Here is a 16,868-nt window from a genome sequence, read left to right on the forward strand (position 1 = left end):
ATAATTCTAACAATCTGATTCTAGAAGACTAAGTCTAAAATAGATAAAACAGAATTAAATACATCCTTAAGCAAAACATTTCAAAAGAAATGTTAGCAATAAAAGATACTATTTATCAAGTACTTACTGTGCTCTGGGCATAATGCCTACCTCTTTTTGTACTTTGTATTATTTAATCCTCCTGATAGCACTATGAATAAAGTGTATTTAGCTCCTATTTGTTTTTAAGAAACGACAATGGAAACTCAATGTGATTAAAAAGTTGCTAAAAGTCTAAAACCTAGTTAGTAATCTGTGACTTCAAAACAAATCGGTTTATATTATCCACAAAACCACACGTTCCACAAGGACAGGAACTAGTATATCCCATCCTCTACTGGCATACAATATGTCTTCAATAAATAGTGAAAGAGTGCATATATATATATATATATACCTATATTCCTAATTTGGTTCCTAACTGGTTCCTTTGTTACTAAAGGAGAAATATGTACATTTGTAAACTCATGCATTACTGTAAAAATAATTTTTTAAATGTTTTAACGGAGAAGGCAGTGGCACCCCACTCCAGTACTATTGCCTGGAAAATCCCATGGACGGAGGAGCCTGGTAGTATGCAGTCAATGGGGCCGCTGAGAGTCAGACATGACTTAGCGACTTCACTTTCACTTTTCACTTTCATGCATTGGAGAAGGAAATGGCAACCCACTCCAGTGTTCTTGCCTGGAGAATCCCAGGGACGGGGGAGCCTGGTGGGCTGCCATCCATGGGGTCACACAGAGTCGGACACGACTGAAGTGACTTAGCAGCAGCAGTAGCAGCAAATGTGTTAAATTGCCCTTTTATACTCATTTCATGAGTTCATTTTCAAGGAGGACCAAGGACCCTTCCTTGGTCGGACCTTTGACAAACGGAGCTTTGACAAACGGACCCAGTGATGCTTTAGCGACAATATTTTTCAGGCATTAACTTTTTCTCCCTGGTTTTCCCTACCCTTTTCTCCTCATAACTCTGCCCCCGATTCAAGGCTTGGTTCTGCGTCATTTGCCTGTCATTTGCCTCGGGGAAGCACCTGGCAGGGCAAACAACAGAGATGTCCTTTAAGATTCTCATTTTTTCAAAACCCAGGTAGCCACTAACCAGGAAGAGGCCATGAGAACAGAGACGTCAAAGTACATACAGTCCGTTAGAAATGATAACCAACTCCTCCTTCTCCAATCCTCAACCCCTTTTTAATGCAGATTCTTCGCATTTGTGAGAATAGGGGAAAAAAGGAGGGAAGGAGTCCAAGAACGCTTCAAACTAATTATTTTCCCACTTACCAGGCAGAGGCTCACAAGCAGAGATTAAGTTCATGGCCAGTAAATAAAAAGAATAATATCGCTTCACACACGGGATCTGTGGACTCAGATTTTTAATCATTGCAATCATTCTTGTCTACTCATTCCTCTTAAGGGTCAACCACATACCTTTCGTTTTAAGCCATTATAGAACTACCAACTTTTCTAATTCGTTCACAATTCAAATTCAGGAAATTCAGGAAGACCAAGAATCTATGTAGCCCAACTCCACTCTTTGATTAAATTTTACAAAAAGCAAAATAAGACAAGGAACCAGTGATTTCCAAAGCGCACATGGGGAGACTTCTAGAAACTTCACAAACCACACCACAGAAAACCCACCACCTCTCCATCTGTAATGAAACATAGGGGTTTCACTTTTTTGTTAGAACCAGCCACTGTGAAACACAGCAGAACCACTCTACTAAACGGAACTGAATGAAAACTCCCAGTACATTCTGGAACGATATTCTGGCCAATCCTTTTGCCAGCAGAGGCCTTACCCGGGCCTGGGTTAGTAAACGCAGCGGTTAACTCCCCCTCTTCATCGAAGACACTTGCGGAAATCCTCCAATGAGAGACGCTTAGAGGCAGGGGCGTGGTCTCAAGGGGCGGAGAATTTGACTCCGGGGATAATGAAAAACGTGTGCTGATTGGCCGGACATCTTCCCTCTACTGACCAGCCCTCTTTGGACAGAGGGAGCCATCCATCAAAAGACTTACACCAATTAGCGGGGAAATGCTTCCCACTTCCCCCCTCCCATCGCAGCGAGAAAGCCCCGCCCTCCAATATATTACTCTGAAGGCCAGGCGCGGCCCCTTCGGCTCCGAACTGACCCAGAGAAGGGCAGTGTCGTCTCGGCGGCGCTGCAGAAACCCCCACCCAAGACGGCTCCCCCTCCCCGGGCCTGTCCCCTCTTGCCCGCGAGTCCTCTCGCCTCGTAGGCCTCTCGGATCGTATATCGTGGGGTGAGGTGAGAGCAGGCCCGGGGAGGGTGGTTACCGCTGAGGAGCTGCAGTCGCAATCAAGGTGAGCTGGGATTTCGGGGTTCATTGCAGGGTGCAGCTACGGAGCAGGGTTGGGGGCGCGGGGTGGGGGTAAGGAGCCGGGGTGGAGGATTCGTCTCGCGCCCTTTTCCTCGGTTAACTTTAGACCGAGCAACAAGTTCAGGCTAGTCCGAGCCTGGAGGGGCGGGGCCAGATTAGACCTCCCTAGGCGTCTTAATGTCAAGTTGGCGTGGTCCCAGGCACCATCCCGGGGGCGAAAGAGTTGGATCCATGAAGACTGTGACTCCACATTTGTCCACCTCTTCCGTCGCTCAACCCTGAAGATGCTCTGCTTCCTGCCTTTCGGTTGTTGGGGAGAGGGACTGTCCATATAGCCTGTGCCTGGGGCATAGTAGGCGTTCAGTATTGCCCTAAATTAATGAAACTCCCAGGTTCCTCTTTCAGGATGGATTAGCCTCCTGTCCCCACTGCGTGTGCTCTTAACACCTGAGTTTCCTTTCGTAACATCAATGAAAGTTAACAGTTGCTGAGCACTGAGTGCCAAGCACTATGCTAAACTCTTTAGTTGAATCATCTTGTTTAATCTTAACAGCCATTTAAAGACGCAGATATTGCCTCGTTTTACAGACTATAAATAAGCTCGTTAATATTGTCCAGGTGTTTATTAGGCACCTATTATATGTGCTAGATACCTGTGTACCTGAAACTGAACGTGTTAGTCACTCAGTCGTGTCCTATTCTTTGCGACCCTATAGACTGTCGCCCTCCAGGCTCGGGCGTTCATGGAATTCTCCAGGCAAGAATACTGGAGTGGGTAGCCATACCCTTCTCCACAGGATCTTCCCAACCCAGGGATCGAACTGGTTTCTCTTGCATAGCAAGCAAATTCTTTACCTTTATTTCACATAAGTCTATGAAATGAGTAATAACCTATTAACAGATTAGGAACTGAGGACTAAGAAAAATTGACTAACTTGAATAGTTCACATTGTTACTAAGCGGCAGAATACATACTACCGTCTAATTTCAAAGTTTGGGCATGAAGATTAGCATTTATTTATTTATTTTGAAAAGGCCGTCTAGGAAGTCACAATTTAGGATGGATGTAACCAACTGGTTGGGGAGGGGGAGAATAACAGATGGCCCTTGGCAATGACTGAGACTCACTAATAGCATTGAGAGAGGGGATGCTTGTGTTATAAGGCACCTGGCAGGACAGGAAGGGCTGTTCTTTCACTCCTTTCTGGGCTTTGTTCTATATATAGATGATAGAGGTACTGACAACAACTGACTCTCAGAAACTGCTACACCAGCTGAATGCCCTGTTGGAACAGGAGTTGAGATGTCAGCCAAAGGTCTGCGGCTTGAGACTAATTGAATCTGCACATGATAATGGCCTTAGAATGACTGCAAGACTGAGGGACTTTGAAGTAAAAGATCTTCTTAGTCTAACTCAGTTCTTTGGCTTTGACACGGAGACATTTTCTCTAGCTGTGAATTTACTGGACAGATTCCTGTCTAAAATGAAGGTATGTTTAAAGCTGCATTACCCTGAGTATTTCATGATTTTGCTCAATGTGTTTTGGACATGGTATTGCCAGCTTTGGGCTGGTATTCATAACTTGACCATTTTTTTGTTGTTTTCGGCAAGTAACCAAAACGTTGTGGTAATTCTGTGTACTATAGCATTGATGAATATTCTTCCTTTTAATCAAGAGTAATGCATCAGCTATTAAACTTAACTTCTGACATTGAATAATAGTCTAATATCAAATCATTGCAAAGCCTCTCAGTAGGAGAGCTGGCTGTTGTAAAATTTTAAAAGTCTTGTTTGATAGTCTGGGTATTTTCATTTTTTTACTGTTGTTTTTAAGAAATGTGTTAAAGGCAGAATGCTAGATTGTGGGTTAAAAATTAGAATTTGTTTTTTTTTTTTTCCTTTTTGTTCATGCTGTCTACCACCTGGTCAATAGAGTATATTTTTTGATCTTTGTTCATATATAATAAAGTTCCAACTGGTTTAGCCTTAAAGTTACCCAAGTCATGCCTATGCTTGGCATTTCCAGCCTAAGTTTGCATATAGTAGAGAGTATCTTCTGAAGGAGCAGATACACAGTTGTACCCTGTATTGGATAAGCAGGACATCTGTGTAGCTTTCAGAGTTTAATTGTTAAAAATACATCTGACTTCTCTGTGTCCATGGTTTTTGGCAGATAATGAGATAATGTGACACTTAAAATGAAACTCATGTTTTATTCAAAGTACCTAACAGAATGCAACATATACAGAAAGAGCTCAATGTTTGTTAAATGGTTCAAGAAACTTGTTCACAACTCTCTTAGACACCATGTGTAGGCACTACCTTTAATTCTAAATGTGTCACAGGTGAATGACATGCATCTGTTCCTCAAGTATATTATAATCTTAGTGGGAGTAATGTTTGCACTTACAACTATCATTAGTACAAGGAATAATAAGAAAAGAATTACATTATACTTCAAACGAAATATAAATATATTGCTGAAGGGGTTCTAAGAAGAGGAGAGCCCAAATACTGGTAAAAGCTTTTTAAAGCTTCAGTTGAGCTGAAACTTAAAGTGGATAGAGGGCTTCCCTGGTGGCTCAGTGGTAAAAAATCTGCCTGCCAATGCAGGTGATTGGGGTTCAACCCCTGGTCTGGTAAGATCTCACATGCGGCCACACAACTAAGCTCATGTGCCGGAGCTACTGAGCCTGTGGTCTAGACCCCAGAAGCCGCACACCCTGGAGCCCATGCACTGCAACAGAGAAGCCACCACAATGAGAATCCCACACACCACAATGAAGAATAGGCCCCATTCTCCACAGCTAGAGAGAGCCCGCACAGCAAGGAAGACCCAGCATAGCCAAAATAAAGCTTTTTAAATAAACTGGATAGAATTTTGATTGTAGACATTCAGAAAATGATGGATAAATTTAAAAGCTTGGTAGTGAAGAGAGCTTTACAGGTACAGTAAACAGTGTCACAGTATTTAAAAACATTTCACAAGTATTACTACAAAGAAAACAGCCTGGGAAAACACAACATTCTGAAAAGAAATTTTGTGTATAAGCTGTAAGATATTTCAATCCTCATATGAGTCTTTGACCAAATAACTTACCACTTATCATTCTTCAGTGATTTAAAAAACCAGAAGAACTAAGAATTGTTATGTGCTAAAGGCAAACAGTACGCTGCAACTTACTCCATTTACTCAAAAATTGGTTCCAAGTGGGTGCATATGGTTACAGCCTACAGGTGAGGCATCAGTGGATCTTGCTAAGTCCTTTGCCACTGAGAAATTCACCTCACAAATACATTTTTCTAAGTGATGGGTCTGAGTTCTAGATTATACTTTTTTTTTAATTGAAATAAGGTAGAGATGGACTTATTGTCTTTTCAGGTACAGCCCAAGCACCTTGGGTGTGTTGGACTAAGCTGCTTCTATCTGGCTGTAAAATCAACAGAAGAGGAAAGGAATGTCCCATTGGCAACTGACTTGATCCGAATAAGCCAGTACAGGTTCACGGTTTCAGACTTGATGAGAATGGAGAAGATTGTATTGGAGAAGGTGTGTTGGAAAGTCAAAGCTACTACTGCCTTTCAGTTTCTACAGCTCTATTACTCACTCCTTCAAGAGAACGTGCCACATGAAAGGTATGTGAGCTTTGTTTTCAACAAAGGAGATGTAGAAACCAGAATATTGTCTGAATGTTACATAAAATCAGTATGCTGGGAGAATTTCAATCAAGTAAAATGACAGCTAAGCCACTTGAGTTTCACTTCACTCTCCAGCAAAAGTGAGGAGACATTCAGTCAAAAATAGCTTCTTGGAGTCTTTGAATTCTTAAGATGGTAAATTCTTTAACATTACATTTTCCATTTATAGGCTAGTTACAGAACCTAATAGGCAAGCATCGAACACGAATTTATGGAAAAAGAAATTTTCAATTCAAAAACAGATTTATTAAAATGAAAAGAAACCTTGGTAGTTGTAGAATAAATTTTTCTTTTTTGGCCCAAATTATTTAAAATTCATCTATGGTATCCTTAAGTTAATGTCTTTGAAGGAAGGAAACTTCTTCAAATAATTCATTTTTCTATGATAAGTGTGCATAATCTTCACTTTAAAATTGACTTCATTATTTTTCTAAAAATTTCTTTTGACTCGATGTAAAATTACCTACATAAAATTTCGTTTTCTCTTTAAAGGAAGAGTAGCCTTAATTTTGAAAGACTAGAAGCCCAACTTAAGGCATGCTACTGCAGGATCATATTTTCTAAAGCAAAGGTAAATATTTTATAAAGATTAAATCTGTTTATATACCTATTTTCATATTCAACATTTACTTTAAAATGTATCTCTTTTAGCCATCTGTGTTGGCATTGTCTATCATCGCATTGGAGATCCAAGCACAGAAGTATATAGAGTTAACAGAAGGAGTAGAACGTCTTCAGAAACATTCCAAGGTATGTCAAGGTCATAGCCTAAATCCTATTCACAGCTGTAAAAAAAACTAAACCACTTGTTCCTAAAGTAAAGTGAGATGTCATGTGTTTGCTTGAAACTTAAGTAACTCACCCTTAAATTTTTTTGACACGGAAAGACATGTTAATAAGATTGTAATTATTACTATAATGAAAACTATAGGACTATTAACATTTTTTTTTTAAATTTACATACAGATCAGTGGCAGAGATTTGACTTTCTGGCAGGAGCTTGTATCCAAGTGTTTAGCTGAATATTCATCGAACAAGTGTGCCAAACCAAATGTTCAGAAGTTGAAATGGATTGTTTCTGGGCGTACTGCACGGCAACTGAGGCATAGTTACTACAGGATAACCCACCTTCCAACAATTCCCGAAACAGTCCCTTAATTGGTAAATTTGGTTCGTAGTTATTCTCCACGTTAGAGAAAATTTTCTAATGCTATATAATTTTCTTCTACAATTCAAGAATATAAGTCTGAATTATTTTCAAAATAAACAAAATGGAGTTGGAATAGCAAAGGGGAAAATGACCTCACTGATCTAGTCAGCTAATATTTGAGGGCATGTACTACATTCGTGGAGAAGGAAATGGCAATCCACCCCAGTCTTCTTGCCAGGAAAATCCCATGGACGTAGGAGCCTGGTGGGCTGCAGTCCATGGGGTCACAAAGAGTTTGACCCAAATTAGTGACCAAGCACACTACATTCAAGGTATCAATACAACATCCCAAGAGTAAGGAATTATCTAAACTTTGATATATACGTTAGCCATTTCATTAAATTATCAGCTTACAAAGCCACATCCTCCTTAATAATGTAAACTTTAAAAGTAGCACTAAAACAGTGTTTTTTTCCTAATTGCATATCATTTTGTTACATGTAGACTCCACCTTTAGTTCATTTAAAGTTACACAAGCCTGAGTAAAGGAACAGGACCAAAATTTTGAACCATACATTGAACTAATTTGAGACTATTAGCTTATTAGGAAAATCAGTATGAACTCAGGTGTTACACTCAAAGAAAAATAAGTTAGGACAGGTGGTTTCTACACTGGGTCTTTGGAAACTGCCAGGGTGTCTCAGCACTGTAGTTGTGTATCATTGCTCTAATAGTTGAACAGTGGAAAGTATTTACATGCATAAAAAATGTAAACCTCCTCAGGAATATATGATAGACTTTCTTACCATCTAAGTTTAACTCACTGTGGTGATTTAACTTTCTTCCTACCAAAACTAAATGTGAACATAGAACACATCTACATAAGACATGATTATGAATCTTAGATATTTTAACAGGTAGTAAAATTTGTTTGGCAGACTTCTAATAACTTGGTTTTTTGTTTGTTAAATAGGATGATTACAGCAACAAAAAACTTCTGAAGCCTTTCTCCACAATCCTGAGCTGTGGATTCCATAATATTATAACGGATTTAAGCTGTGAAGCCTCAAAACATCACAACTAGATTAGCATCGGTGTTCTCAGATTTGGGAAAACTGCCTAATTAACATTACCCTATAGTGGAATTACTCAAATTTGAATTCACCTATGAAACATACAAATCAAAGTAACAGTATAAATGTGAAATGCAAATGACAAGCCTGGAAAGGTAAACTGTGAATCTTCATTTCTAACATTGATCCAAGTTTCTATATTGGGTCAATATATTGTATTTAGGTGGTGTTTAAAAAGGGTAACCTACTTAAACTATGAGGTTTACATCAAAACCACCATTTCACAAATGCACTTTTTAAGGCACAATAAGGGTCACTATTCTAGACAGTGAGAATAGTTAGTTTCTTGGCACCTATAATGCAAGTAATTATTAACCCAGAGATGTGGACCTTACTGCTACATAGAAATCACATTTAAATTTGAGGGCATTTATGTAAAGCAAAACTACCAACTCATTAATTTTGGCATGTTATCTTTAATATTTTTCTAGAAAACAGGTGATGTTTGTATCCATGATTTTAAAAGTTTTATATAAAATTTACTGCCTCAGTCTAGTCCCATCAAGAAAATTAGTTTTTACTGTACTAGTAACTCAAAACAAATTAGCGTCACTCTGAAAACTTTTTAACACTCCATCAGTTTTTACTGAGGACTGTTTTTATAAAACTTGGTTCTAACTTAGAATTTTGCTTAAAAGGAAGAGAATATACTTACATTAATTGCCCCTACTGTGTGCCAAAAGCAAGTATTAGGAAAGATAAGTAGGCATCTTCATAAGTATAAGGTTGCTGAGGTGTAGTGTTTGGAGATCTACAGGGTTAAAGTGTTGCAGAGAGTTACTCAGTGCAGTGTGTAGCCTGAATCCATCCAGGATGGCTGCACCCAGTTTTGACATCATTTTATGGCTATAGAGGCATCAGAAAATGAACCAAAGACCCACAGTGTATCTCATACTTGGTAAACCATGTTTTATGGATAACTTTACAGTTTTCCCAAAATACTGATACATTTCAATATTTTGAATACATCAGTGTTAATTTTGAGTTGCCAGAGGTAACCTAACCAACTCCCATTATGTTTTGGTACTAAGGGATATACCTTTCAATAAAGTTACTGAAATGCATTCCTTTGCCAGGTGGTTTTCTATTTGTTTCTCTTCTAACTATTTTGGCAATGTGATAATAGCACCACAATAAAAAGCTGTCTCCACTCACTTTAAATTTAGCACTAAAGTACGAGGCATGGTGGGCTTCCCTGGTAGCTAACTGGTGAAAAATCCTGCCAATGCAGGAGACATAGGTTTGATCCCTGGTCTGCGAATATCCCCTAGAGAAGGAAATGGCAACCTGGGAAACTGTATTCTTGCCTGGGAAATCCCATGGACAAAGGAACCTGGTGGACTAGAGTCCGTGGGGTCACAGAGAGTCAGACATAACTTAGAGACTGAACAACAACAAGATACATGGTAAGGAAAAAAGTTATGATAGTATAGCTATTACCTAATTGACACTTTGCTTTCTAGTGGTTTTTTAAAGATAAACACAAGATGATGACAAATATGCTTAATATGCATCAAAAACTTGCTTTATGCATTGTTGGTCACTTTTATTATTTAGGTTCCATTGTATGGGCATGCCAAGTCACTTCAGTCATGTCTATACTCTTTATGACCCTATGGACTGTAACCCGCCAGGCTCCTCTGTCCAAGAAATTCTTCAGGCAAGGACACTAGAGTGGGTTTCCATGCCTTCCTCCAGGGCATCTTCCCAACTCGGGGATGGAATCCGTGTCATAATCTTACGTCTCCTGCATTGGCAGGTGGGTTCTTTACCACCATCGCCACATGGACTACCCCATCACTGTTACAACTGTCCTTAATACTAAATCACCCTCAGATTCAGCCCATCTGTAGTTGTGTGACTTTCTTACCTAATTAAACAGGATTCCAGCAGGTGGTTGGTAATGATAGGCAACCACCAGGTATTGTATTAGTCTGGTTAGACTGCTTGTTAATTATTAATATATGATTTTGAACTGTTCATTTAACTAACAAGCTAGAAAGTAGATACTGTAAGGAATTACTGAATAAAGAAAAACTTATAAAAGAAGGTTCCTATTGTATTTGACTCAGGTTAGATTGAATAATCCTTGTTTTCATAAGTGCTGTTTTTTAAAATAGGCACTTTAACCTTTTCTAAATTATGTGGCATACTTTTTAAAAACTAGATATTTCTGATCTAACATTTGTGGTTAGCAGTGATGGTTTTTACTGTCAGGTACTATTGTCAGATATTTTAGATGAATCATTTCATGTTATTCTCCAAACTGAATGAGAGTATCCCATTTACAAATAAACCAGAACAGCAGAGCAGGTAAGAGATAAGCCCAAGGTCACATACCTGTACTTGGATGTGAGATTCAAATCCAGGCAATTGTGACTCAGGCTATGTTCCTAAACACTCTGCGCATTACTTCCCAAAATAGATTAAATGGACTTATGTGAAATTGTATCAAAGTTAATAAAGTATATTAAAAAATTATAAAAGAATTCACCAAGATATGAGTCTTAAATATGTATGCACCTAACATCAGAGCTTACAAATACAAGAAGTAATACAAACTAACAGCAGTGAAAGGTCATATGGACAAAGCTTCAGTTGCAGGCTTAAAAGATTCCACTCAGTAACGTATAGTACTAGAAAATCAACAAGGATGTAGGACTGAAAAGTACCAACAACCATATGGATCTACTTTATTTAAAATTCATCCCAAAATAGAATAATAAGCATTCTTTTCAAGTGAATGTGGCATAGTCACCAAGAGAGAATATATCCTGGGTCATAAACAAAGAAATGAACTAAAATCATATAAAATGTGTTCCCTGACCATAAAACTAGAAAAGAGTTAAAGGGACAATCTCCAAACACTTGGAAGTTAAATAAGAAACATCTATGAATAATCCATGCCTGTAAGGGAAAGTCTAAAAAGAGAATGTGTTTTGAACTTAATGAAAATATCAAAATACATGGAATGCCGCTAAAGCAGTGCTTAGTAATCATAGTATCAATCATTTTTGTTAAAAAAGGTCTCAAAACTAGTAAATTTCTATTTTAAGAAACTAGAAAAAGAGCAAAATAAACCCAAAGCAAGCACAAGGAAGTCTGAAGAAGGATGTGTAAAAAAAAAAGTGTATGAAACTGAAACAATAGGGCTAATTAAAATTTAAAAATTGGGGTTTGAAAAGAGCAACAGATAAACTTCTAGCAAGACTGATAAGAAATTTTAGGAATGAAAAGGATGGGAGAAAGAAGCAGGTTCAAAATTAGAAAATCAATATAATCCACCATACTAAGAGTCTAAAGGAAGAAAAAAAAAAGGATCAACTGATATAGAAAAAAGCATTTGAGAGAATTCCAGTCCACTCATGAGAAAAATCAGCTAACAATTAATAGATGAGAATTTCTTCAATCTGATAAAGGTCATCAATGAAAGCATACAGTTAACATAATGTTAGAATGCTTTCAAAACTAACATCTAGAACAAGACAGGGATGGCCATTTCCACCACCTCTTTTTTTCTAGCAAGTACAATGAAGCAAGAAAAGGAAACAAAAGACTACAAACTAGAACAGACAAAAACTTTCCTGTCTGTGGTTTATGCAAAAATTTCCAAGGAGACAACTATCAAAGTCACAGGATCAAAAAGTTTCAAAAGGAAATAACTTACAACATCTTCAGAAAATGAACACTTAGGAATAAATATAAGATGTAAAGGTTCTAGAAGCAGAAAACAATAAAATGATCTAAATCAGAGGGGCTAAATGAAGAGGATGCCCCATGTTCATGGATCAGAAGACATGCTATTCCAGTGGAAATTTCAGGACTTTTTGTTGTAGATAGATTAGCTGATTCTAAACTTTACATGAAAAAGCAAAGAAAATTAACACAGCGAAACCAATTCTGAAAAAGTTGAAGGAATCATGCTACCCAATTTTAAGACAAAGCTACCATTGTCAAGGCAGTGTTGTATTTGTGAAGGGAAAGACACACCGATTCATGGTATAGAACAGAGACCAAAAACACCCATATAAATAGCAATTGATTTTTGTGAAAAGTGCAAAAACAATTTAATGGAGAATGAATACCCTTTTCAACAAATGATTTTGAAACAACTGGATATCTATATGCTAAAAAATGAAACTCCACCTATATTTCACAGCTTCTCCAAAAAAAAAAAAAAATAGGTCACAGATCTAAATGTAAAAGATAAAAATATAAAACTTTTAGAAGAAAACATTGGGAAGAAAATCCTCGTAACCTGGGATTTCAGAATTCTTAGACATGACACCAGAAGCATGATGAATTAGCCTATATCAAAACAGCATTCAGGCTTCAAAAGGCACTGTTGAGAAAGTAAAAATCATACAAAAAGAAAATATATGCAAATCATATATGATAAAGGGCTTGTCTCCAGAATATATATAAGAACTTTTACACTTCAATATTAAAGAGGCAGATAACCCATTAAAAATGGGCAAAGGATCTGAATAGACATTTTTTTCAAGGAAGATACACAAATGGTCAATAAGTACAAGATAAGATGTTCAACATAATTAGCCATCAGAGAAATGCAAATGAAAACCACCACATGATACCACTCCACATTCACCAGGATGGCCAAGATCAAAGAATCACATAACAAGTATTATGGAGAAACTGAAACTCATACTGCTGGTGAGAATGTAAAATGGTGTAGCTGCTTTGGAAAACAAACATGATTGGAAAATAAACAATCCTCCTCAAATGATTAAACATAAAATTTTTGAAAAACTTGAGATTACACTCCTCTGTAAGGAAATAATAGATGTACATAAAAATTTGTAGTTCAATGTTTATAGCATATTCATAGTAGCCAAACAGTGGAAACCTCCCGGATGTCCATCAACTGACAAATGGGTAAATAATGTGGTAATCATACAATGGAATATCATCCAGCCAGACAGAATGAAGCACTGACATTCTAGAACATGGATGAACTTCTAAAACCTTATGTAAGTTAAACCAGAAACAAAAGACCACATTATGACTCCATGTATATGAAATATCCGTAACAGAGAAATCTGAGGTGAAAATAAGTAGTGATTGCTTGAGGGGGTTGGGTATATGTGTGGAGGGTGATAGTTAAGAAAATACAGGTTTCAGGGATTTCCCTGGTGGTCCAGTGGTTAAGAATCTGCCGTCGAGTGCAGGGGGCCTGGGTTCAATCCCAGGCAGGGAACTAAGATCTCACATGCCACAGGCAACTAAGCACCACAGTGAAGACTCAGCACAGCCAAAATATAAGAGAAAAAAATATGGGTTTGGTTTTTTTGAGGTGATGAAAATTAAAGTTGACTATGGTGATAGTTGAATATATGACTATACGAAAAACCACTGAGAAATTATATACTTTTATGAATAAAGTATATGGGATGTGAATTCTCTCTCAAAGCTATCTTTTAAAAAGGATTACATATGATTCTATTTCAATGAAATTCTTGAAAAAAACAAAATATAGAGGCAGAGACTAAAATCAGTGGACTCCAGGGTTTGAGGCTCGGAGTAGGGTATGACTATAAAGAGAACATGAAGGAGATTTTGTGGTGATAGAACTGTTCAGTTTCCTGATTTTGGAGGTGTTCACACATATATCTAGACTTCCCTGGTGGGTCAGATGGTAAAGCGTCTGCCTACAATGCGGGAGACCTGGGCTCAATCCCTGGGTTAGGAAGATCTCCTGGAGAAGGAAATGGCAGACCACTCCAGCACTCTTGCCTGGAGAATCCCATGGATGGAGGAGCCTGGTAGGCTACAGTCCAAGGGGTTGCGAAGAGTCGAACATGACTGAGCGACTTCACTTTCACACATATATCTATGTAAGTTAAAATTCACAAAACTACAAACAAGTTAATTTTACTTATGTTTATTCAAAATATATTTAAAAAAGTTTTAATGTCAAAAAGATAAACCAATTAAAAAAAAATCTCTTCCCCATTCATCCTTTAAGTTATTGGGCAAAATGAACAACACAGCTATCTTGCCAAAGGGTGTGCCTGGGCTGTAGTGGACAAGTGGGGCATCAAAAACCAAGCAAGTCAAACAGGTACCTCTGCTTAGCACAGGGTGTTGAAGGCTGAGCAGATTGAGAAAGGCATTCGCATGGGAAGATGACCTAGAATGGGGAACCAAATATATTAAGGATAACAAGATCAGGTATCTCACGTTGAAAGTTTTGTATAATGGGAGAGAGTAAAATGAACCCCATGGGGTCAGAAATCAATGTTTAAGTGTGAACTCATGGTTTTCAACATATATGTAGACATAAATGTATAGATGTAAACATATGCATAATACACACACACAAACAGCAACTGCTAACAGATCCTGGTTTCTAAACACCATTCTTCACAGAGAACCAGGACTCTGGAAAAATGTCTGATTCTTGGCCAAGGGTAGGGAAAGCATAAGAAGCCTGGAATATCTTATGCCAGAGAATGAGAAATTGCTCAAATAATAACGGAAACATGTCAAAAGGACATAAAAGCCATCTACAAGAAATTTCCACTGGCCAAATCTAGAAAAATTTTGAGGATAAAAGTAATGGGAATAATAGATTTTTACTCAATAAATAAAGTGGAAATAATGAGTGTGTATTATATAAGACATACATTTAAAGCTTGATGAGAAACAAGGTAATACTTTGAAACTACATCACACAAAATATACTTAAGTCATAAGCATGAAAGAATGGCTTTGTAGTGGAGAAGATGGGCAGACACCACTTCATCAATGATCTAAGTATAGCTGTCCCTCAGCTTCTGCAGGGTATTGGAGCCAGCAATCCCCTCAAACATCAAAATCCACAGATGTTCAATAACATGACATCATGTTTGCATATAACCTACATATAATCTACCCACATCCTCCCTGATACTGTAAATCACCTCTAGAGTTATAATACCTAATAAAATACAATGTAAATACTATGTAAATAGTTATAAACACAACATAAATGCTATGTAACTAGTTTCTTGTTGCAAGGCAAATTCAAGTTTTGCTATTTGGAAGCTTCTGCACTTTTTTTTTTTTTTTAAACTATTTTCTATCCTTGGTTGATTGAATCTGAGAGTTTGAAAACCACCAATATGGCAGGCCAACAGTAAACACTATCAGAAAAAGGGTGAACTGTAACCAGTAACTTGTGACAGGATGCAGTAAGAACACAGTATCACTTCTCTTCTGCAACGGTCAGATTCATAACCTGATTCTCATCGTGTAGAAATATCAGACAAAACACACCATAATAGATGTACAAAACTAGCCTGTGATCTTCTAAAGTGTCATGGTTATAAAAGTCAAGGTTAATATGAAGACTTTTTCCAGTCTGAAGCATACTAAAGACCCCTGATATCAAAAAGTGAGAAATGGGGAATTTCATGGCAGACCAGTAGTTAGGATTCATTACTCTCACTGCTGGGAGCCTGGGTTCAATTCCTAGTCAGGGAACTAAGATCCCACAAGTGGTGCAGCACAACCACAGAAATAAAACAAAAGGCAAGGCAAGATTCTGACTGGATCCTTTTGCTATAAAGAACATTACTGGGACAATAAGCAAACTTGAATGGAATAAACGTCCAGAATTAGGTGGTCATAATGTGTCAGTGCTAAGTTCCTGATTTTAATGGTTGTATTTGAAGCTATGTAGGAGATGTCCTTTGAAGGAAATACACACTAAAGTACTCAGAGGTGATGGGGCATCATGTTATCAACTTACACAAAAACCTGGAGAATCAGGAAGAAGACAAGTCTGTGTGCTTTACTTGTAACTTCTCTATACATTCAAGACTATTCAAAATATTTAAAATTAGAAAGGACAAAAAGGATGAAAGAAAAAATTTCAAGACAATTCTTACCTATATGCCTGGATCAATGAAGATCAAAAAGATATCACTGAGTTATACTCATTGACTGTGTTTCTTGTCCCTAACAAAGGATTCACCAATAACCAAATTTGCTTCAGTGCTTCCTTTTGCATTAGTCTATTCTTATTGATACGTTTTTAGCTACTTTTCAATTTCTTGACATAAAGGCATCTCTCAAAGAATAATATACTAATTCAGAAATTTTCAGTAACTCTTAAAATTAACTTAGAATATATTCATGAATTATTTTTTCCTTTCTGAAAGTTTTCTTCAGTAATACAATTTCCTTGTGTGAACTGGTACACTTAGACAAAGGGGTACACAATTCCTATTTAGAAAAATTTATTGAACATTATTCCTGCATCACAGTTATTGGAAGAAAAACTTAATATTCCCTGAAGGCACCCTGTCATTTTACATGATCTATACCCTAAAACTTTTTGTATTAAAAATACAGGCTAAATATGAAATTAGTAAAGTGCAGCATATAAAACATCATGCTGAGCAAAAACAAGTCCAAAATAAAAGTTACCACGTATCAATAGAATAGTTTCCACAGTATTTAAGATGTTTCCTATGTAAATCATATTTGAATGC

The 16,868-nt window shown here is 37.4% G+C and overlaps 1 protein-coding gene across 1 annotated transcript; it reads left to right on the top strand.

Moving 5' to 3' along the window:
- Window positions 1-2,168: 2,168 nt before the first annotated feature.
- On the top strand, window positions 2,169-9,433 carry CCNG1 (cyclin G1). Its single transcript, NM_001013364.1, is given in 7 exon segments — window positions 2,169-2,370; window positions 3,614-3,877; window positions 5,771-6,024; window positions 6,580-6,658; window positions 6,739-6,837; window positions 7,054-7,248; window positions 8,211-9,433. Coding segments are annotated over 5 exon segments (888 nt in total). The 5' UTR covers window positions 2,169-2,370; the 3' UTR covers window positions 7,246-7,248; window positions 8,211-9,433.
- Window positions 9,434-16,868: the final 7,435 nt, after the last annotated feature.

The sequence above is a fragment of the Bos taurus genome, chromosome 7, assembly GCF_002263795.3.
Source record: "Bos taurus isolate L1 Dominette 01449 registration number 42190680 breed Hereford chromosome 7, ARS-UCD2.0, whole genome shotgun sequence".
Lineage (NCBI taxonomy): Eukaryota > Metazoa > Chordata > Mammalia > Artiodactyla > Bovidae > Bos > Bos taurus.